The sequence below is a fragment of the Panicum virgatum genome, chromosome 3N, assembly GCF_016808335.1.
Source record: "Panicum virgatum strain AP13 chromosome 3N, P.virgatum_v5, whole genome shotgun sequence".
NCBI lineage: Eukaryota > Viridiplantae > Streptophyta > Magnoliopsida > Poales > Poaceae > Panicum > Panicum virgatum.
In genome coordinates, this window is record NC_053147.1 from 43,866,758 (window position 1) to 43,891,765 (window position 25,008).

General features: G+C 42.8%; 1 protein-coding gene across 1 annotated transcript; it reads right to left on the bottom strand.

Annotated features, from left to right (window-relative positions):
* Positions 1-2,964: 2,964 nt before the first annotated feature.
* On the bottom strand, positions 2,965-6,702 carry LOC120665967 (probable glycerol-3-phosphate acyltransferase 3). Its single transcript, XM_039945710.1, has 2 exons — positions 5,911-6,702; positions 2,965-4,081 (listed from the first exon to the last, which is right to left on the bottom strand). The coding sequence occupies exons 1-2, from the start codon at positions 6,628-6,630 to the stop codon at positions 3,185-3,187; spliced, it is 1,617 nt and encodes a 538-aa protein (XP_039801644.1). The 5' UTR covers positions 6,631-6,702; the 3' UTR covers positions 2,965-3,184.
* Positions 6,703-25,008: the final 18,306 nt, after the last annotated feature.

A 25,008-nucleotide genomic window follows, 5' to 3' on the forward strand; every position in this document is an offset into this window, starting at 1 on the left:
CCCTGGAACTTTCTTTTCTTTTCAAACGAGGTCCCTGGCCGGAACAGGGGAGGAATGGCACTGCAGATCCTAGTGAGGTCCGGCCCTGGGGTGAGGGGGGAGGTTAGGGGAAAGAAGGACGAAGTCCCTGCGCACCTTTTGGTGGTCTTGGATCGGTGGGAGAAGGTCGGGAAGGTGCTCGACGGCGGTGGACAGGGAGCGGCGGCGGAGGTTCAACGACGACGAGGTTCTCCGGTGAGGGATTGGTGACAAGGGGAGGCTGGTGAGCTTCGCGGGCCCACGGTGGAGCTCGCTAGGGGGTCGAGAGGGTCGGAAAAGGTCTGGAGCGGCGGGTTCACGGTGGCGTCTAGCTCACCGGAGTTCGGGCGGCGGCAGTGGTGTTCTGGGGTTTCGGGGCAGGGATTTGGCGAGGAAGTGAGAGAAACAGAATGAGGGGGTTTTGCTGGTGCTGCTGCACGCGAGAGGAGGGGAGCCGGGGCACCGCCCTGGGCTGGCCACGGCGGCGGCGAGGTGGTGGCCGTCTGGGGCTCGGGTGTGCGTGGCAGAGACGGGGAAGCTCCAGCGCGAGGGGAAAAGGGCGGCGAGGAGCTCGGGCGCGACGCGTGGGTTCCACGGAGAGCAGGAGGTGGCCTGCGGCCCTCCACGGTGGCGGGCGGCGCCGCTCAGCGCCGGCGGCAGAGCAAGCAGAGGAGCAGGGAGGTGGAAGATGAAGGCTGGACTGGTTTGTAATTTCTGCAAAGCTTAGGGGCTCTACTGTAAAACAAAAATATCTCCTAAACTAGGCTCAAATAAAAAAGTGCCCAACATGAAAGTTGTTCAACTTTTCAAGATCTACAACTTTGATGTTATGCAAAAATTGATTTGACCAAAGGTTAAAGACTTATTTCGAAAACAAAAGAAGGATTTTGAATTTAATGGACTTTTGTCTTTTCCAATGCAAATTCACCTCAAATTCAGACTAAAAAGTAAAATTTTATGCTATGTAATGATTGCACTGAATTTTGCAAATAAACCCTCCACAAAAGCAATATTCACCCATCCTATTCAAATCAAATTATAAAAAGGACCTTGCATAAAATCATATTTACACAAATGACCTTATACTTTTAAAATAAGATCCTTGCTCAAGCAATTCAAGCACATGATGCATAAAATAAATGCAGTCCTATTGTGCAGACACCTAGGGTGTCACAGTGACTGGGGTAGACCGCAGGTGGTGACAACCCTATCGGTCCGTCTGGAAGCAGCTTCTCGGTTAGCGTACTCCCCGATGTTCGAGTATCATGTAGGAGTTCATGCAAAGATGAAACGGGACTGGATGTTCTCCAGTGCAGGTCATTCTCCCCGATGTCCCTAATTTCCTGGCATCTGTAGTTCTAAGCATGTGGCTAACGTAACTTATCTACTAACATGAATAGTATACTAGGAATCTTTTCCTATGCTCCCACTAACCTTAGGATTGCTTGTCTATTCTTTATTCATGAGAGTTGGCTGTTCTGTGTGTGTCACATTACCCCTGATTATCCATTATTTATCACTTACCCCTGCATAAGTCAGTGGTCTTCATCTTACTTCATACGTGTCATGGTTATGAAACTAGTAAATATATTTTACACAACCTAGCCATCCCTTGGGAAAATATAAATAACGATACCCTGAATACTTCCGAGTGAAATGCTACAACGGTATATCCGTGCGCTTGCGGATCTTTCTATAAACGTTAAGACATACCACACGGCATTTTCGTGGCGCTGTTGCTAGGAACTAACCCCTCCTAGTGATGACGCTAAGAAATTCCAACACCAGTTCCTACTACGGCGGCGATGACAGGGACCACATATCCGATGGTGCATCGGTCGGTTCCGGTTGCTTGCCCTCGTCGCTATTCCTCCCTATGCTGGTGCTACAGCGGCATGCCTGGCAGCGCCAGATCCCCGACCAGTGAGGCGGATGCAGCCTCTCCCGGCCCGGCGAGATGATGGGGTAACTTCGACTCATGGTGGAGACTCGGTCCCTTAGCTCCGACAGTGGATCACTCGTGGGATGGTGGTATCGCCGGCAGGCGTTCTGGGTGAAAGCCTACCCAGACATTTGGTCTGTGTCAACAACGGCAGCGCTTCAGACGTTGTTTCTGATGAGACGTTGTTGTGGTGGCATCTGCAAACAGGCGTTGTTGTGGTGGCGACGGCATCTTTGATGTCGTTTAATTTCTTCCTGGAGCATTGTCTTGGAGGTTCTTCGATATGACTTAGTTACCTCAGCAGCATCGGATTGGACATCGAGTTTCTAGGAAAACGAGAGATGTGATGATTTGGTGCTGCGTAAAGGTTATGCAAGGATGAAACATGGTCGAATAGTAGAACTGAAGTTTAGTCTTCTTGATTTCTTTCTTTGTTTTAGAGTTTTCTTTGTTGTGTTTATAGATTGTCGTTTGAGGTTTAGAGTTTAAGAACTCTTGTAACGATTGGCTATAGACATTGCCATGTGAATCAAGAATGGTATTTTTTCCTTTATCTAAAAAATGTACAATTAGAAATCTTGCCAACTTTACTTGAGAAAAACTATGCGAATATATGAAATGAAAGTGATGATACCTCTGCGCTTACTCTTGGGATGATAGGAGCAACCAAACTCCCAACTAAACCAGCCACCATCCGTGCCCACTTATGGCTGCCGCTAGCCGCTTCATAGTCTGGCCATCATTTAACAACGTCCAGTGGTGGAGCGGAGCCAATGCAAATGGCTTATATTCGTTCCTCCCTGATCCATCTCCCTTCTTCTATCCTCCATAATAACATTGCGGATATATCCCAAAAGAATCAAAAACATATAATCGAAGATAAAAATGGCATGCATAAGGAAAAGGAGTACACGTACGGTGGCAACGTTGCCGCAAATATATTGACTCACATTGGGCGTGATTAATAAATTAAACTGCTTGGGTGAGCGTGGATATCCAAAATATATTTGCAGTCATTTTTATTATTTATTTTCAACATGTACAAGAATTTTCACACATATAAACTAAAGAAAAAGTGACTGTTTATCCACATATACAGACAAATGACTTATGTTTAAGAAGAAAGGAGAAAATAAATAAATAAAGAATATACCACACTCTTAACAATTACTCATTAGTATCTGCACAACATAACATGCATGTTCCCCGTAATAAACAACACACCTACTTCTTGGCGCCATCTGGCACGAAACCTTCATTCCCAGCCAGTATCATATACTTGTCCTTCCTCGTGAGTCCGGTGAGCTCGAATCCTAGTGCCTGGCCAAGCACGCGCTGGACCCGGTTTGCCGCTTGGATGCTGGGGCCATGTCCGCCAGCCTCGCCTTCCGCCGGGGCGGTGGCAACGCGCTCCAGAAACTCGACGCGGTACTCCGGCCGCGAGTTCATCATGAAGTAGAACGGGTCAAGCCACTTGGCCCCGGGCTTGGTGGACGTGCCGTAGAACATGTCGACGCGGGTGTCGAGAGCGACGGGGGTCACCTCCCCGGTGAGCTCGGCGAAAAGAGGGCTGAACCGGAGCAGGTAGGGCTCGCGGCATGTCGTGCCCTCGGGGCACACCACGAGGTCGCCACGCGCCAGCAACGCCTCCATGCGCCTGCGGTCCTCGTCCCGGTCCCGCGTAAGCCGCGCCGTGCGGATGGGTGCGAGCAGCTCCGAGATCGAGCTCACGCTGTACGTCACCGCCGTCACGGGCTTGTTCAGGCCGGCGGCGACGGTGATCGGGTCGAGGAGGGTGCGGTGGTTGCAGACGTAGAGGCGCCCACCTGCCTTGGTCTTCTCTCTGCTGGCGTCCGGCGACGGGCCGGCGACGAGGCGGGAGCGCATGCCGGTGGCCGCGGCCAGCGGTATAGAGACGCGGTAGGGTAGCACGACAAATGCGAGACAGCGTAAGGCGGCGAGGATGATTCCCAAGGGGAGATAGGTGTACATGGCGAGCGCGGCGAAGAAGGTCGGCCTGAAGGCAAGGCGGCCGTCGTGGAAGACCAACTTGTTGGGGTACTTGTCCCTCGGCAATGGCTGCCACGCCTTCTTGTCGGGTTCGCTTAGAACATAGGTCTCCTGTAACCAGATGATTGTGGATTATTAGTACACTGATTGAAGAATACAAATTTCCATATTTCCGTTTTCACCTGACTCGTCATCTAAGAGGGCTGGAATTTGTTAACTTTCGAATAATACTAGAATATAATGTTCCAGGTGTGGCAGCAATAGATATACCATTAACTTTTTTTATTAAGAGAAACTACGACGAGTATATTCTTTGCTTGAAAATCTAACTTACATTAAATCCACACGGCACATGAATATAGGTTGGTAATCGTTGCCACCTAACTTCAACTAATAAGAATCGCATGCATGCATGTCTCACATCCGGAGCGTGGAATTTATCCTCTCTGCTCCAAGTTCAAACCAAACATCGCCTACTCATTTCCTTTGGACAAGCCATCTCCAAAGTCCTGTTTACCCTAGCTACCTACACCTGAAATATAGTTGTCCTAACTGCGACTCTCTCATATGGAATATACTTTGCGTTAGCTTGTTTTCATAAAAAGAATGGACTGGCATTAAAAATAATACTTCCTCCGTTCCAAATTATAAGTCATTTCAAGAATCTTGGAGAGTCAAACCATCTTAAAGTTTGACCAAAATTATAGAGAGAAACATAAAGATTTATGAAATCAAATAGATGCACTATGAAAATATAGCTAACAAAGAATCTAATGATACTTAATTGGTATCATAAATGTTATTATCTCGTTATATAAATTTGGTCAAACTTGAAAAACTTTGACTCTCCAAGATTCTTGGAATGACTTATAATTTGGAACGGATGGAGTAGCAGCTAATAATCCAAACTTCCGCCTAATCATGGGGCGAGGCTAAGTACCGTATCGCAACTGTAAAGAGGGTGGTCACGTGTAAAACCACCAAGGTCCTGTTTGAATACAAAGTATTTCAAAGTATTGAATAAATACTACGATTTTAAAAGATACTCTGGTTTTTAAAAGCTCTTGGTGTTTGGATGCAACAAACTTTGCTGTTTTAAAAACTGTAGTACTATCAAAATTATAGTCTTTTGGAGTTTAGAAACTCCACCTGGGGCCTCTTTTTTCCAAACCATGGTTTTTGCATATCTTTGGCTTATAAAACTACAGTTTTTTTTTGGTGAGACTATAGTTTTCAACCACAACATCCGAACAAAGCCTTACGCCTTAGATGTCACCATACTTCTATGAGCATTTCACACTGTTGTAAGAGGTTGTTTGTACTTTTCTTATTTACTAAACCAAAGTTATGATTTCTTGATAATAGATAACTTCTTAATTAACATACGGTCGAAGTCCATACAAGTTGCAATTGTTGGTGTTCGCGTCATAATTAATATGTACTCAATATATACTTGGTCCATACTCATTATTAACATCCTAGTTTAATGATGCATTCCACTATTATAGAGAGACGCTAATATGAAACATTCCATATATTTTTTCACACTATCAGTATAAACCTCAACTCACAAATTACGACGATGATTACAAAAATGTTTTCTCCATATTTATTAGTCTGAGTTAATCACTTAAGTTTTACTATTAATCTTCATATCTTGGACTTAAAACTTTTGTCATGGAATTAACTCGCGGCATAGTTTAATAATCACATACAAATGTGCAATTCCTCTAGCATGCATGTAGCTACAGTAAGTCCAAAGGAAACATTTCAGCTACGCCGTACCGTACCTAATGTTTATCATCGTATTTTCAGAGCGACCTCTGATTTTATCGTTTCTTACAGGGTTATGGAGAAGAGTTCTTGCATATATAGCCTTTTTGCACACAAAACTGTCTATGTACGTGGGAGTAATAAATTAACAATTAAAGACTCATCACCTTGCAATAGCGCGAGACCACGTGGAGCACCGGCCTGCCGACTGCCCCAAGAAGCCCCGCAGCTCCATCACCTTTACTCCTCGTTTCCTCCATTTCCTCGAGAAAGGCTCCAACCCTCTCCATGCCCGCGTGCTCCTCCTCCAGGAACCCAACGAAACAGCCAGCTGCCACGGCGACCTCCCGCCCGATGACGGCATGGACGCCGAGGTACTCCTTGAGGAAGCCCTCCACCATGACCCTTGGGAGCGCCGCGGTCACCGCGACGACGGTGCCCGCTTTCTTAAAAGCCTCCAGCCCCTCCGTGGTCACCTCTTCAAGGAAGAACTTGGGCAGCACAACCTTGGAAACCCTGGCCACCTCTCTCTCCCTCAGTCCGAAGAGGGACACCATGACCATGGCCTCGAGACGCAGGTCAAGACCGATGAAAGCCAGGAGGCACAGGACGGGGTATACCAGCAGCAGGAGGAGGCCGCGGAGGAAGCTGCCGGCCTCTACGGCGACGATCATGAAGTAAGGAAAGGCAGAGAGCGGCGAGCGCAGGAGCCATCCCTCCACGTCGACCAGCACTGTCCGGTCTTTCAGCTTGTCTTGTGCTGGAGCCGCCCTAATCCCCGTTGCCGAGGACGCGATGCGGCGGTAGTGCCGCCCTGAGATGCTCCTCCGGAGGAGGCGGCGGAGTGACAGGAAGGACCGGGGTACGGCGGATGGCTTCTTCACCATGGCTATCTTGTACGTTAAGCAGGGTTCCGGTGATGCGCTTGGTTTTGGCCTAGTTGGTTTTGCTTGCGAGGCTTCTTCGATCGGGTACGGGACGCTTCTACTTATATAGCTAGGAAAGGAAGCGTTTGGAGTTTGGCTTAGTCGATGTTGGGTGGGGTTGGGGCGCGAATAGGAGAATACCTAGCCCCGCTGCCGAATGAAAAGGGAACGAATGTAGACAGACATGCCATGGTTGGCAAGAAAGCGGATGTGATGACGTCCAGGTAACAAAGCCATGCATGTGCAGCAGCTTCAAAGCCATCGATCGAGGTCTTCTACGTACGCGCTAATAATTGCTGGCGAACTGATTTGGTGCATGTGTTGTTTAGACAACTAACTCAACATTGCTTAGAGTGTCATTATATCCGGCAATGTTTAACTTCTGTATACAGTCCCTCACCCTAACGACAAATTGAAGTGATTTGCTGACACTGCTACAAAAACAATTTTTTAGAGGTGGACTAAAATTACATCCGTTCCAACAATTAGTGCGCGGTTACTGTAGCAATCTGGCCGCACATAAAAGTCCATTTGTAGGGGCGGTTCAACCAAAGCCCACCCATACGATAAATGTGAGTGCAATCAATGGCATGGTGCCCCCTAATGTAGCATCTCTAGGGAATAGGGGAAAACATGTATTCAATGTGAACTGTAATGATATACTCTAATAATATTTATTTACATATATTTTAATTCTGTATGCGTAACTATTTTTTATCTAACATATTCGATGTCTCGATCATGGACAAGCTTGATAGATCAAAACTAGCGGGAATCCAAATTTTAAAAAACAGGAGAAAATAGAAACATACATTTCAAATTCGAATTGCTGAATTTTTTTGGGTTTGGAACCCATTTTTAGGGGTGGGCTACCCCCTCGGCCCTAAAAAGTGATTTGTAGAGGAGGGTTGGGGGGGGGGGTGGCTGGCCCCTACAAAATGATGTTTAGGGACGGGTGGGGGTGGTCCGCTGTTAAAAATGGATTTTCAAGGGCGGGTAATGTACCCGCCTCTGAAAAATGTATTTTTGCTGCGAAAACTAAGGTGCAAAGTCCACCTCTAAAAACTTATTTTACCATCCCTACAAACTCTTTTCGTAGTAGTGTGATCCTTGGATATAGAATACTACGTCACAAAACCGTTCCCTTTTGACTCTCAACGACATTAAACGGACGTGGTGGATTGGACGAATATCTGACTGTCACTTTCCTGTTTGACACTAACGAGGCAAAACATATTTAAGTATAAGTATATATATATATATATATATATATATATATATATATATATATATATATATATATATATTATTCCACCAGTAGGGACGGGAATTCCTGTAGGGAGCTGACAGCTGAGGGCTGGCTAACAATACCAGCTGTATTTAGATTTCAAAATTTAGCACCAAAATACGTCACATCGAATATTTGGATACATACATGGAGTATTAAATGAGATCTATTTATAAAACTTTTTGCACGAATGAGTTGTAAATCGCGAGATGAATATAATGAGCCTACTTAATCCATGATTTGCAGTGGTGCTACAGTAACTATCTGCCAATTATGGATTACTCATAAATTAATTAGTCTTATTAGATTCATCTCGCGATTTACAACTCATCGTGCAAAAATAATTATAAATATATTTTATTTAATACTTTAAATTAACAAGATTGTCTTTCAATTTTTTTTTGCCAAAATGACGTAAACACAGCTCAAATAGCGCGAGTGCGGTCCTGCGTGATATGGTTATTAATTAGCCTGTGGGATGAGTCGGATGGGAATAGCTGAACAGTTCAGCTTGAACCATGTCGTCTTGGTGGCCTAACGCATCTAACTCATTCGCCGGCCTGCTGCTGTATCTATCGTCTCCCATCTCTCGACGTCACAGCAGCCTGACTTCCGGTTCGGGGAACCTTCCAAGCTTCCGTCTTCACGTCCTCTGGAAATGTTTTAAAATACATGCCTGTACATCCAGGGCACCGAGTGTTCGTCTTCGGCCCATTTGATTAAAAGGGGCAGAATGAACATCTGGCGGCTCCTCCGAGCTCAGCCACGACCGTACGCTGCATCCGCGCGCCGAGCAAGGTCTGTCCGTACACGTGGCATACTAGTAGATTTTAGGCCTATGACAATGGTGCAAAAACCGTGGCGATATGCCTAATATAGTTGCAATAGGTGTAAATATAATTGCTTTATTGCGGGCCATTGCAATTACTTTCGTGGTAATAGATGCATTGCAACTGGTTTTTTGCAATGTTGCAATACTTATAATTGCCATGCAATGTAGCATTGCATTAGAGTTGTTGCAACTTTCAATGTCATGGCAACACTATATATTGCACGCAAGTAGGCATTACTATAGTACTTAGTTGCAACAGATTGACACTGTTGCAACAAATTGACACTATTGCAACACATTGTATGGCCACGATCAACATCATGGTGAGAAAATATATTGCCATGCATATATTACATTGTTATTGATCCTTTGGCAATCAAAATTAGTTTGTTGAAATATATTATATTGCCACGAAAACATGTATGGTGGCAACAATTAGTTTTTCAACCAAAAAGTAGTTTGAAGCAAGAAAAATGATTTCGCAATAACATATTATTCAAGTTTGGTAACTATTATAACATCATTCAATATTGGTAGCAATAAGATGTATGGATGAATATGAATTGAATCTGTCATTAAGCGTACCGAACACGTAATACAAATTGAGTTCATTAGAATGTAGTAATTAAAGTGCCTAATACACGATCCGAATTGAAAATAGTTCACAACTAGCTTGCTAGTGTTGGGTGTCGTGAAACGCGGATAATGGTAAGGACAAAGATATGCATTGGTAACGGTCACAGGCATTGTTACCCTTTTATGTATTACTAATGATCTTTCATCGGTATCGGGTAAAAGCCTGTTACAAATTAAATACAACAATAACATGTGTTGTAGAACGTCGATTACTAAAATCTGTTACCAATCACCCCTAGGGCCTGCTCTAGCTGGGCCCACAATAAGTCACGGTAACGGTCTTCATTAGACAACCGTTACCATTCATAATTTATCAGTAATAACGAAGTCCGTAAAGGACCACTCGTCGGTGTTTAGCTGCCAAGCCTGCTCAGGGATACTCCAAACAGTAGGATTGCAGGTAGGGTTTCGCCGAGGTCTGAAACTGATGGTGCAAGAAACACAACGTTTTAGACATCGGGCCGCGAGATACGTAATACCCTACCCCTGTGTGTTGTTTGTATTGCCTTAGATGATTGTATATTTTGAGGGGAGTCTCTGTCCGCCCTTATATAGTCTGGGGGTACAGGGTTACATGGAAATCCTAACCGAATACTACCCAAGGAGTCGTACCCATTGTCTATCGGGTGGTGTCCTTCTATTCGACTAGTCCTACTTCTGTATGTGTAGACACCAGGACAAGGTACATGCCATACACTATCCCTTATTCCAGAATATTCCACTTCTGTGAGCAGTCCCACTGCCCTGGGTCAGACAAGCCCCCGAGCTCTTCGTAGCTGAGTCCTGTAGGTGTCGAGTACTTCTAAAGGCGTTATCGAGTACTCCGAGTGCTCTGAATATCCCATCGAGTGCTTATGTGGAATTAAGGATTAAAACTCATGGCAAATAATTTATCCTGATGGTATAGATGGGTAAAATTGAATCTGATATCTGAAAACCCTTTTTTGGCATTTAATCCCAGAAAAAATGGTTAAACAGATAACGATATCAAAGGCCCAGAATTACCGCTCAGAGATAAGTTAAAACGCAGGGTGTCTCTTGGTCTTCTTGTAATTCACCAATCTGCCATCCACACTGGTTATTTAACCGCATGGTGAATCTTTAGGGTTTTTACTCCCCATTCCGCTTTCCTGGCCGCCGCTCGTTTGCCTCCAGATCTGAATCTTCCTCATCTTGTATCCTCCACCATCCTTCCTCTCACACGCCTCCGGTTGGTGGTGGGCATATGCGCGAGAAGCGACTCGTGACATTCCAAATGGCGCCCAAGAAGTCCAACCGCAAGGCTAAAGCAGTCGAAATCTTGGCGAGCGGATGGAAAAATGTAAGCTTTCTGAAACTGACATCGTAGATCTTGTTGAGATGCGTCTTCTGCAATCTCGTGTCGTTATTCAATGGCGTTCCCCTGAGGGTGAGGATAGGCCCTTTGTGGGATCTAACGAGATCGTTCTTTTTCGTGCCTATGTTGAACGAGGCTTTGCCGTGCCCACCTCCGATTTTTTTCGAGGCCTTCTTTGGCATTGGGGAATCCAATTGCATCATTTGACTCCCAATTCAATTCTTCATCTTGCTATTTTCACTCATTTTTGCGAAGCTTTTCTTGGCATCGAGCTACACTTTGATCTCTTCCGCTACCTATTCTTCCTCTGCCCTCAACCCAGTGCAAATAGAATTGCCGAAGTGGGTGGTGCTGAAGTGATTCTGCTCCGTGGGAAAGAGGATGAATATCTCTTCTACCAACCCTCTGGGAAAGGTGTTGAGTGGAAAAGTTTCTAGTTCTATGTTGGAAACCACTCGCCCTCACTCCCAGAGTGCACGCCTGGTGCACCCCAAGTGAAGGGCCTCTGGTCGAGTCCCAGACCTGGGGGAGATCAAGTCATCAAGCTTCTCGGTGACATTGCGAAGATGAAGGGACAAGGGGTCACTGGAGGGTCGGTGGTGTACTCTTGGATGCATTGTCAAGTTCAACCTCTTCAGAAAAGAGAACACCCCGGCTTCCGGTACCAAGGCCCATCCGATCCTTCACGCTTCTCCGTTGAGAAGCTTGGTGGATTTGACGCCTTCAAGAGAGTCTGTCGAGTGCTTGAGGATGTGCACAAGATTCCATATGTCGCCAAGCAGCTCTTTAACATATACAATCGTCATGAGGATTCTGGTGTAAGTACTCGATCTTTACATTCGAGTAGTTTTTTGCTCCTCTCTGTCTCACTGAAATTTGTTGTTTCCTTCTGTAGATTGATAGCAACTTGTATCGAAGCATGCCTCCACTGCCTACTACTGAGGAAACTCCCGGTCCTGCATGCAATTTCCGCGTGGGCCGAGACCTGGTAGGCAGTGATTCTTCTGAAGTCTCTGGAGATGAGCGCACCCTTGACGATATCCTGAAGAAGAAGCAGGGGAGCGCTAGTCCAAGGCGGAGCGCCCAACTTCGGAGCAGGGTTCGCCCGTGAGCCATCCAAGGGGCTCAAGAGCCACTGTACGAAAGCGGAAGTCTTCCACTTCTGGCGATGATACCAGGTAAGTCGTTGTTGTAGCATTTAATCATTGCTGATAACTCAAATATCTTTCTAAGATAATTCTGCCATCTTACTCATGAATCCTCTTTATGTAGTCATCCAAAGCTGTCAAAGCTTAGGGTCAAAACTATCGAGGCCAGTGCTGGTGCAGCTTTTGGTCGAGTACCAGCAGGCCCGGCACCTGCGTAATCAGACACCCCTGATTCACCGATATTGGGGGTGGTCAATGAAGAAGTGGATGCTAGGTCCCAGCAAGCAAGGGCCTCCTCGGGTACTCCTAAAGAATCTCCATCAGCTGCTGGAGGTGCCGGAGGAAGAACACCCCAAATCTGGTGAAGCTGTAGGTGCTGGTTTGCGTATAGTCGGGCTGCCAACCATTCCGCCTCTATGAGGTCGAGTCTGATTAATGATCTGATTAATGATCCCATGCTGACTCCGAAGACCATGAAGGTGTTGCATGAAAAGATGAGGTCCAATTACCAAATAATGCGGGTAAGTCCTTTGTCAAGTACTTAAGAACTGTTAAGAAAGTAGTTCGAGTACTAATGATAGTGATGTCTTGCAATCCTTATCAAGTATAGCCAACTGCTCCTTCCTCAAGTCACAGAAGCTGAAGGATGCTATTGATAACAGTCAACTTCTTGAGGAGAAGGAGCGCGAAATCCAAAGGCGGTTCAACCAGTATTTCGAGATGCGCAATAAGCTGTATATGCTGCAACATGAAAACACTCGAGAAATCTAGCTCCTAAAGAAGGATGTTGAGAACCTGGAGTGGGACAAAAGGGAACTCAAAGAGAAGAATCAGTCCCGTCGATGTTTAGCCTCCAAGCTTGCTCAGGGATACCCTTAATAGTAGGATTGCAGGCAAGGCATCAACTAGCTCTGGAACCCGATGGTGCAAGAAACACAAGAATTTAGACAGGTTCGGACCACGAGGTGCGTAATACCCAACGTCCTGTGTAGTTGCTTGTATTCACTACTAGAAAAAAGACATATAGATACGCTTTAATTTTGCCATAGATATGATTTATTTCATCTCTAGTGGAGTGTTGATATGTTTTAGCAAAGTGTATGACCGTGTTAAGATTTCTAGAGGTGCTTGTTTAAATGTGTCTAGAAACGATGAGACACTTTGTAACTACACTAGATGCGTATCTACACATATAAACACGTCTTAGTACATACATTTACATTACGCATCTACCAATGTACACACGGTACATAGTAACATTCTATTGCGTGCTAAGAAACGTAGATGTGCTTTTAGGACTGTTTACATCCGTATCTACTTATGTAGAGACGTTGTTTCCTTGAGTGTTTAGAAATATTGTGCTCGTATTAAAAAATGAATATTACCCTCATACACAATTTTTGACAAACACGGAGATCTGCAATAAACATTTTAGTATAGGTTGACAAAACATAAGGCCATTGCACTCACTACAGGCAACAAACTTGTATCACGAACAAGTGCAACATCCATCGAAATAAAGTATATACACAGTCATTTTAGGCTTGCATATGATTTGTCAAGCAGCATAAATCTATCTAGAAACTATCACTAGGTATGCATGAGTTTTCTTTACACAGAAAATAGTAGACTAGCTGATCCAGCTACAAATCTTCAGTCCATGAGATCTTTTGTCTGCAAAGTAAGAGAAAAACGAGAGGAGATTATAACAATTTAAAGTGATGAAGAATCAAGCATAACAGGTTTTGTGGGAACAACTGAAGAATGTGAATCACAAAGTTGTAATGCATGTCTTGGAGTTGAACTCTTAGGCCTTCTCACCTAAAAAAATATGGAACCATTGAAATCAGCAACGAGATTAGTAAAATTAATCAACTGGAATATACTTGATCAATATGGAAACAAGCTTTCACGTGATTTTGGCCAAGCAATAACATAGCCTATGGCATCTCTTATTGTGTGAATATTTTCAAATGGTCTAGGCAAATTCTCATCCCCAATGTCATTGATAGCATGAACAGAAACAACGACATATTCGTATCCAAGCATGTTTCCGCCGACCACATGTGTGCTATCGGTAACCACTAAATTTCCTTAGGCCACAGCTTTGTTTTCATGCCTCATTGACATCAAATAGACTTGCTTTTGTCCCTAACATTGGAAAACATTGCATTCTATTATTTATCTGAAGTACCCACATTTGTTTTAAATAATAACAATGCAAATAGAATCATACGGATACTGGCCGACTATGATCCGCTACTTTTTTATTTTGAGATGCCTGTAATAGAAATGAATCATCAACATGTAGTTTTGTTGTCTATAGGAAGCTTTACTACCAAGTTACTTCAAGACATGTTCTGGACATACCTGTACTAGTTTTGCTAGGTACTCATGAGGTAAAGGTAAACCTGCATCGCTCTTATTTCCTGTACTATGATTCTCAATACGCACCGGCTGCAATTAATGTTCAGATCAGTTGCATGCTTTTCAAACAAATATTGTAAAAAAGTTATTGGAGTAAAAAAGTTATTGGCATGGTCTATACTACGATAGAATATTTGCTAATATACCCTTGCAGCAATGCTCTCATGTGGTGAAGATGAATTAGCATAACCCTTGTTGATTTTAGTGGCTTCAGCATTACTCTGCAAACATGATGGATGCATGTTGTTAACGATAGTTTCAAAACAATTAACAAGATCTTACATTTGATAGTGGTGGATAAAATACTAAATGAATTAAACACTGCACCACCTGCACAGTAGTTTTGGGAAGCTAAGCATTAGTACTGGATACTTCATGGTTGTCATTAGAATCATGCTCATCACTATCATTAGAATTAGACTGGTTATCATTGTTACACACTCTTTCAACCTAAAGAAAACAGGGCACATCACTTAAAAAAGAAGAGTAAAAACAGAACACATGAAACATGGCACATAACGCATAAATATTTTGTAGTCATCTCTTCCAAAGGAAAGACATGGAACATGTTCTTACATTATCATTTTTTGATGCCACCATTTTGGTTATCCCATCCTCTCTAGGAAACTTTCGTTTCAAGAATGCATGTATGCGGTCCACCTTATCACTCATGTGTTCCATCTGATTTTTCACTCCTTTTATTTCGGAGGGATTGACTTCATTCACAGATTGGCCAATAAAAGCTAGACCTTGAGGGACCTTTACATGGCTCCAATACTTATCATCGTAGTACCCACGTGGTTCTGACTCCTTAGCAATGACATTATCAAACACCTCATCATAATCTTCAGCTGAAATATTGCCACTGCTCTGCTCTTTCCGTTTTGCTAGTTCATCAAAAGAGGTATCTTGTTGAACAATGGCAGAGCTTGAGTTAGAATCGGGGGGGGGGGGGGGGGGGGGCTAAATCTATGCAACCAGTCATCAATTCAAGTGGTATATGTGAAGCTAAACTAACTGCAACGGATAAATACATGCAACGTGATAAAGCAATATATTGTCAAGGAGTATTAGCAAATGAATAACCGGTAAGTACACCTAATTACTAAGATTCCACCAACAGCGGTAGTGGATTAGCACAGCAAGGCATCAACATGCAAGGGTGGCTAGGTGCACAAGCTCCTGCTGCAGCTAGCAGTTACTACTTTTTGAAGAAGAGAAACAAGCCAGTACTATGATTGCTATTTGTGCATGTAGGACCCACTTGAGGACACTATGCATGAGCTCCACATTTTGCTATGCCTACTAATGCTTTGAGAACAAAAATGCTAGAGAGCCCTAAAGAAGAGTTAATGGAGAGAGCAAGACATAGCAGCAACCAGTAGCCAAGGCAGCCTATAAATTAGATGGCTGATGCGAGTTTGCAGGACTACGGCGAGGCATGTATGTAGTAACTAGTCAGCTAATAGTTAGTTCTATCTTCAGTAATCCGTCTTTGGCTATACTAGGCTGCACCCCTGCTGTTGAAATGAGCATATGTAGAGGCATTAAGTTACAAAATTAATTTTAGATTCAATGCAAATAATATGGAAAATACCATTACTATCTGCACATTGCGATTAGCATATCTGCCATCCTTTTTCATATGAGCTTTATCCCATAACTCAATCCTGTAGACCCTTCCTTTATTTTGCTTTTCCTACAAAACAAGGTAAGATGAAGTTCGAATAGTTGTCAATTAGAAGACCCTCTTAAATTATCAGATAACAACAAAATTTACAACAGAGCAGGTATCACCATCTCCTTTTTCAGTCTAGCATGCCTTTTTCTTCCAGTTGTGTGTGGATTCTTCTGTTCATTTGTGCACCGAGAGTTCGTTGCACATAATCACTGCAAAGACAGTAAACTGAATCTGCAATTTCTATATAACAAGTATTGGAACACAATATAAATGGTAGATGTGAGGCTCACCATGTGTTTTTCTTCACAGCATATTCCAACAAGAGCACTCCATTAATGTTCATTGACATCTTCTTGATCATCTTTCATGATTTCATCCAGGAACCTTTCTTGTGGATTGAAGTATTGTTTCTTCAACTTAGATTTGAATGCTATCCATCTGTTGTTAACAGTTCTTAGGATCCAGTCCCTCGTAAGTTGTATCATTTCAGTAGGATAGATAAATTTCCTCTTTAACAGAAATAGTGAACTGTTAGCACATAGCACCCATATCAAACATAAGAATCACATTGGCAACATGAATTTACCTCAACATCTCTAATCATGCTCTGTTTATAACCACGGAATAGTTTACTGTCCCATCTTTCAATGTGCGATGGTGCAAAGTTTGGTTTCATTGCCAGGCCTCAAGGTACTGACCCAAAATAGAAGCTGATCTTTCATTTGGCACCCCATTTTCATCAGTCCCCACCATTACCTTTCATCCAGGTGATCGCAACAAATCTGAAACTCTGAAATCCCCTAGAATTTGTCACACCTCTCCATTTGGCCCTAATGCATGGAACATGATATGATCCTTAAATGTTAAACTTTAAGGCAAGATAGTTGTTTGCAACAAAATATGTCAAACATACAGATCATCTTAATAGCCCTTGTAGGTTGCTTTGGCAACCCAGGTAGAACATTATCAATCCCTGGAGGTCCCTGTAAATTGTACTTGTTGACATGCTAATTGCAGGCATTATTCTCTTGCATGGGTACTGCATCTTGAACATCATGGTTCAAGTTTCAAACTCATCGAGGCCCTCTCACCATAATTTCTTTGGTAAAGAACAACAATAGGAATCAGTAGTGGATTAAAGATAGTAGAAATTGTGCACTGCCAAAGGACTGTTAAACACCTTGGTTACAAAATTTCAAACTTATAACTATAAGAAATGAAACTGTATCAAACGTGTGCAACAAACCAATTAAATCAAGTAATTCGTACACACAAGATTGCCACCATTGGTCTACTACCACAGAAAATAGAAACACTAGGCTTACAAGTGGCAGGTCTAGGTCAACTGATGCTCCATTATTTATTTATTTATTTTTACTGGTGTATATATGGAGACAAATGAGCATCCTGCACACACAACTAAATAACTTCCCGTCTCAGTCCATGGCCATAATTACTTCCCAAGTGAGTTAACAGATGTGACAGATACATCAACCAAGGCAGAAATTTGGCACACACAGAAAGAGAGAGAGAGAGGGAGAGAGAGAGGAGAGAGATATCTCAATGTATGATGACACAAATATAGGAGATTAATAGTTAAAGAGATGGGATTCAAGTGGAGGTGCGGCAGCAGTAAAGGATGAGGATGTAAAAAAAATCTGGAACAACCAACTAGCTAGCCTATGATTAAGAAAACATCTGATCAATTCAATCTGAACTACGAAAACACGATGCTTTCTTGAAGTTTGTCGAGCTCATGCACATCTAACACCTTGGAGCATAATTTCTTGAAGAAATCAGCTAATTCGATGACTATTCTCATCATATCTATGTTGGGATAACATGATCGAAGTGCTACTGGAAGAATATCATGTAGCAAAACATGATTGTCGTGACTCTTTAGTCCACTCAATTTGCAGTCTTTCATGCTGACACACCTAGAAATGTTTGAGGCATAGCCATCTGGTGTTCTAATATTCTGTATTACTGAACAAAGCATCTCTTTTTTCTGTCTAGACATAGTAAACGGTGCATCAGGTACTATTTGCTTTCCTTGGTCATCTACCACAGGATGAAGTTTTTGCCGAATTCCAAGTTCTACCAAATCTAGTCGTACTTGAAGACCATCCTTTGTTTTAAATTCAATATCCAACAAAGTTGCAATCAAATTTTCAAACACATTTCTCTCTATGTGCATTACATCTAGATTGTGTCTTAGTTTATTGTGCTCCCAGTATGGTAGCATGAAAAATATTGACCTCTTCTTCAACAAATCTTGTGGCTTCTTTTCTTTCTTATCATGGTTCATGTTTAACTTTTTCTTACTTTGTCCTCTTTTACGCTTGCCCATTGTTCCCGTCATGTTTTTTTTTTTGGTATTTTTGCCTCTCTTTTTACCTTTCTTCTTATTAGTGCAGACCTTCTTCCCTAGCACAAACTCTCTAGTTTGTAACATTGTTAGAACTGAAGTGCCACCCATCGTTTTAGGTGCTTCTTCACTCTCTTAGGTCCCATCAAACTGCCCCTTTTGCCTTCGATATTTGTGAGCTGATGGCAATCATCGGCGATGACCCATATAACATGTCTTTTTACTATTATTCAGGTAAAAAGATTTGGTTGATGCACTACAAGAAGCACATGCATATGTACCACCTTTGCTCCATCCATAGAGGTATGCTAATGCTGGAAAATCATTTAAAGTCCATAACAATGCACCTCGGAGGCTAAATTTCTTCTCGGAAGAGGTGTCAATTGTTTCCACTCCTCCCCACAACTCTAAGAGCTCATAGATCAATGGTTGCAAGTATACGTCAATATCATTCCCTGGAGAATCTAGTCCTGGAATGATCATGGACAAAATTAAAGATGTTTGCTTCATGTATATCCAAGGTGGTAGGTTGTAAGGAATGAGCATCACTGGCCAAGTACTATGCTTCGAACTCAAATTCCTAGATGGGTTAAATCCATCACTTGCAAGATCAAGGCGTACATTTCGAGAATCTTTTTCAAAATCAGGATTTCTTTTGTCAAAATCCTTCCAAGCTTCGGTATCCACTAGATGTCACAATTTTCCATCTTTTGTACGGTCTTCATCATGCCATCGCATGTCATCCGAAGTTTTGCTAGTTGCAAATTACCTTTGGATTCTTGGTATAAATGGAAAATAACGTAACACTTTTGCTAGCTTATTTTTCCTTTTTGGTTGAGCTACAGATCCATTCTTTCCATCGAGAGCATTTACATACATGACAAGTCTCTTGCTTAGCTCTATCTCCTCAAAAAAGCATACAATCTTTTGGACAGGCATGGATTTCCACATAGTCAAGACCAAAAGCACGGATAATTTTTTTTGCTTCATAATATGTCTTAGGTAGATTTTGCCTCGGGTGGAAGTGCAGCAGATATTAGACCAGCAGCGATGTAAAGGATTCTTGTGTCCAACCATGCAAGCACTTTTTGGTGATATAAATGGACTAAAAATGACAACTTTGTAAATGTCTCACAACTTGGGTGCAACCTTGTGTGTGCATCCTTGAAGAAGCTTGCATACATATCATCTTCTGTCTTTGTAGTATTATCTTCTGCAGGACTCATCACATCCTCAGCTATATTATGTTCCATATTTGTATAATTAGACTGAATGTCATCTAATTCGGCTCCAGACATACTTGACAGTGACTCATAGCTTGCTGGTGGAGGAAATACAGCCTGTAGCAGTCCTTGCATGTCATCCAATCTTCCATGGCTATTTTCTACTGGGACATTTAAAGTAGGCACACTCCCATCGTTATCTGGCACATGAGCAAATGTAAATGATGGTGGGTCATACTCCTTTCCGTGGTGATTCCATACTGTATAACCCTGACACGATTTTAGGTGTGTCTCAACTTCATCACGATTTTGGGTTACTCTGTTTTCACAATTGATGCAAGGGCATGCTATCTTGCTATCATGTGGAAGGTCACGGAAAGCAAATGAGAGGAACTGGTCCACTCCATCTTTGTAAGCAGGTTCCCTTCTTGGTTTAATCATCCAGCTTCGATCCATCACCTATGATAATCTGAACTGACAAAATTAAAATAGTGAAGAAATTAAATTTGTTGCGATATTTACTTTCATTGTATGCCAAAATAAATATAATTGAAATGGACTTATCTAAAGCACAATATATCATACTGGCACAAGTTAGCATTATAGATCAGCCAATTTTAAATTTATGGTTCTTCTACCACATATATAGCACTATAGAAACAGAATGGTTGACTTGCTTGTATAAGTGGCATAGGATCAGGATAAAATAGCTTCCTACATGCTACAAAATTTTGCATAAAACCAAGTAAAATAACCAGCTTGCTAATTGCTAGCTGCAAGAAAATTTTTAACAAACTAAAAAATCCACAATCTATAAACAAATGACCAATGGGGCCATAATAGTGGAGCTAGAATTATAGGGTTGGGAAATTCCTATATCCCTAGGAAAAAACTCCAATCCAAAAGTACAAAATTGTTTACAGTATCACTAGATTGAATTGAGAAGGAATAAGTAAGATGGTTCGTCTCTGAACTTAAGAAATTAATTGAGCAACTTTAACCAATTTGTCCACTATCATGCTACAAATTAGAAATGATATACACAATATATAATTAGTTATGATATTCAGGGATAACATACACATCAATTAATTAAACATAATACCATCCATGCTACAGACTACAACAAGGTTGGTCAGTTAACCCTCACCCATCAACTACCCTTGCTTTGTGTCCTGGTGGTCCCTTTCAGCTGATCACGGTCCGTGACTAGCTGCCCTGCCCAGTCGCCCAAGCTCTTCCCCTGCAACACAAAGCCACACCAATTAGAAATGATATACAAATTAATTATATTTTCTAGAGCGATTTTCTGAAGACATAGCTTCGATATTGAAAGACTAGACGTGCAGACCAGTTCATAGCATGTATACATAAGACAAAAGAGTACAAAATTAACAATTACCTATTAAATAATGGAACCATACATGACAAAGAAGATAGGCTACTAGGGCAAGTATAATATATCAATTGATCAGTTCATATGCGAAGGATGAGACTACAAATCAGAATGAATTGAATAATTGAAGAATAAAAAATCACCTTGATCCGTCCAAGGCCAAAGCAGAGGAGTCAATGTGCACGGCGCACTGCACTTGCAGGCTTGACCTGCTCACCTGCAGGCTGCTGCGTGCCCAGCGACGAGTGCAATTTCTCATATGAGGAGTCGATACAGGGGCAGCCCCAATGCTCACGAGGGAAGCAGAATGTCAGCGACGAATAGATCCGATAGAGGTGGAAGACTCCTACGATTAGGTTTTATTGTTACCTTGTTGGACAAGAAAGATATTTTATAAAATAAATCAAACAAGACAGAAACGATATTGTATGTTAGCTGGTATGCCGAAGGCTTGCAATACTAGACGTTCTGAGTTCGAAGTCAGCATCAGTTTTTAATTTTTACATTTTTGGCAGACGACACTAATTTGTTGAGAGTTTTTTTTTTGGGAAATAAATTGCCGAGAGGTTAAAGAAGCGTATCTATGTGAAAATCGATGTGGGCATCCGTAGCTAGCTTTTGATACGCTATCTTAAAATATGTCAACGCCATCCAATAACGTATCTAGGTAGAAGCGATTTAGTAAACGTGTCAACATCAGTCTAAAAATGTATCTGGGTTGTGAGTCTTGAAGCGCTTTATTCAAACGTGTCAACAATCTATTGACGTGAAACGATCACACACCAAACTCCGAGAGCTCTGTACGCCAAGCTCGGACTGCACTTGATTCAAATCAAGGCGTGCCAGTCAATTTGACCTATAAATTGACAAGGAAATAGCAAACCGTCAAATACAAAAGCATATCGGCTGGATTTCCGAATCACTCTTACGCAGCGTATTGGCAAGGCTCTGCCGATACAGAAAACAACAACAGATCGGGTATAAAGAGCGTGTATTAAAAGCGATCCGAGAGGAATCGGCAAGGAGCTGCCGATACCGGTCTGCAACTAGATGGCTAGATCTAAAACCGACACGTGCCAGATAACAATGTGCAGACCCACAAATGTATGGATCTGTACAAAGATAAGCTTACAACCGATCTAATAAATTTTTTAAGATCTAACACTAGAACAAAGGAACTGATAGCCGATTAAACAGATTGCTAAGCCAGGTAAATTGTGAATAGATTTAAACGAGAAAACAACGATGCGCCCGAGATCAAAGGTTAGATAAATTCGATAACTTTTGAATAGATCTGAACAAAGCAACAGTGATGCGCCTGGAAGGTAAAGCTTAGATTTACTCGGTAAATGAAGACTTACTAGCAAACCAAGTCGCTCGAATGTGAGGCATCCTTAATCAGCTCGAAAGAAATCGCGAAACAGAAAAAGATGGCAAAGTCTCCAAAAGAAAAGTAAATTGCAAGTAGAGTAAAATTTTGGTTGGTGGATGTGTATCAATCTTCTACAATGACCAGGGGCTCATATTTATACCCCACGCTAACAAAGTCCTAGCCGATCACGGTAAAATATGATTCTAACTTAGAAAATTAAAACTACTTCTAAAACAAGATATTCCCTGCCAAACCAAAGCCAAAATATCTGGTCAGCTTCTACCTTCCTCCGGTCAACAGGATTTCCATCGATGATGTACGATCACCCTGCCAAACCCACCGTTCGTGCTAAACAAAACCGTTTCTCCTCTGCAACACTCTTCCTTAACACGTGTTAAAACCTGGTGTCAACACATGCCCCCAATTTCGTAGTAAAATGCCCTTTTTACTTTGAAATTATTCCTTGTCATGATTACGCTGCCGAACGCTCTTCTCATTACTACCGTCTTGCTTCCCGTGCGGGCGGTAAACCAAAATCTCTTCTTTGCCCTCAACCTTTCACATTTCCTCCCACACAACGGGAATCTGCCGATTCACATTCCGTCTTTTTACCCACATGCTCCTTTCAATTAATTCTAGGGGTATGTTGACGGTCGTTAAGTGCAAAATATGACCGTCAACTATATTCATAAAAGAAGGAAAGCCATACCTCTTACTTGCATATTTGTATCACTAACCTAGCTCCACAGTTGTTTTCGAAGATTTATGTTTTCAGAAGCACAAGTCCGGAATAAGAAGAAAACACGAAGAATACGCAGACAAAGTCACAGAAGATCGCGTCCTGCGTAACACGTGCAAAAGAGGCCCACCTGACAGACCAAACCGACCAACTGGACCCCGTCACCGACGTACCAACATCAGGACCCACTAGGCAGACACACGAAGAAAGACGGTGGCCAGGGCCACCAAGGTGGGGCCGGCCGAACTCTTGGTTCGGCCGAACCTACCCTGGCTCCCGTCCAGGTGCACTTTGGCGGGAAGGTGGTGCTGATCCTCCTGAAGGCGGTTCTCAGTGTTTCCATGTATAGTTTTGGCGGGAACCGACCTATCCAAGCTATATAAGGGGCCTCCCTCCACATACTCCACACACATCACTTGAAGGCCTCTCTCTCACACTCTCTTATGACTTGTACTCCTTAGGGTAGTGGAGCTAGGCTAGTACTTCATCTCCTTAGCGAATCCAGTCGTCCTCGGGGTCGGCGAGCAATCCTCGGCCTCTGGTACGGCTTTGTATTCCAACTTTCGTTATACTATTCATATTGAGTTCGTTCTTGGTTATCTTGCTATGTTGTTAGCATGCTCAGCATTGATCTATGCTTTATCAAGTTATATTAGTTGCTTGCTTAGACCAGATGATATGGGTAAGGATATCGGTTCGTTGTGCTTTCGGTCTTACCTTAACATCTTACCTGTCCATCCGAAGGGTGGGGGACCCGGGGGTGCTAGGGTAGTGACCTCATATGCGAGCATGGTGCCCGGGTATGCATGATCCCTCGGATATGACGGTGCTCTACGGTTTGACTGGGTAGACCGCAGGTGGTGACAGCCCTGTCGGTCCACTGGGAAGTTGCTTCTCGGTTAGCGTACTCCCTGATGTTCGGGTATCGTATAGGAATTCATGCAATGATGAAACGGGACTGCATGTTCTCCAGTGCGGGTCATTCTCCCCAATGTCCCTAATTTCCCAGCACTTGCAGCTCTAAGCATGTGGCTAACATAACTTATCTGCTGACATGAATAGTATACTAGGATCTGTGCCAATGCTCCCACTAACCTTAGGTGTGCTTGTTTATTCTTTATTCATGAGAGTTGGATGTTCTGTGTGTGTCATATTACCCCTGATTATCCTTTATTTATCACTTACCCCTGCATAATCAGTAGTCTGCACCTTATTTCATAAAGTCATGGTTATGGAACTAGTAAATATCTTTACATAACCTCGCCATCCCTTGGGAAAATATAAATAATGATACCCTGAATACTTCCGGGTGAAATGCTACAATGGTATATCCGTGCGCTTGCGGATATTTTTGTAAACATTAAGACATACCAACATGGTATTTCTGGCGCCGTTGCTAGGGACACCCCCGTTCCTAGTGATTGCGCTAAGAAATGTCAACAAGCATTTATGGCGTCGTTGCTGGGGAAGGCACTAGGTGCAAAGATATTTACTAAGTACATAAACATAGCAATATATGTAAGAGGTAGCTACTGCTTATACAGGCTAATGCGTTTATCTTTTTGTTTTCTCCTGATTGGGTGAAAACAGGGTAGTGTATGCCTGGTTTCTCCTTGCCGACAAAATTTTGTTGAAAATCCTGAGAAGCTCGTGAGAAGGGTTCGACCTCACGTCGTCCCTCCTTCGCTCTCGCAGTCGACAAGCGAGCCAGCTTCCCAAGCACCATCAACAATCAACGAACCCATGGCTGAAAAGACTCTCCGCGACTTCTCCGTCCCCTCAGCTGCCAATGTGGCAACTGGACCCAACATTGATGTTGGGGACGTGAACTTTGAGCTGAAGTCCAACCTCATTAATATGGTGCAGGCTAGCCCATTCTGTGGCAAGCCAAAT

What these genes read in the sequence shown, in the direction of transcription:
- LOC120665967 (XM_039945710.1), bottom strand. Translation starts at nt 6,630, where the DNA reads ATGGTGAAGAAGCCATCCGCCGTACCCCGGTCCTTCCTGTCACTCCGC. An exon ending in TGGTCTCGCGCTATTGCAAG is followed by an intron (nt 4,082 to 5,910) that starts GTGATGAGTCTT and finishes ATCTGGTTACAG; the next exon opens with GAGACCTATGTTCTAAGCGA.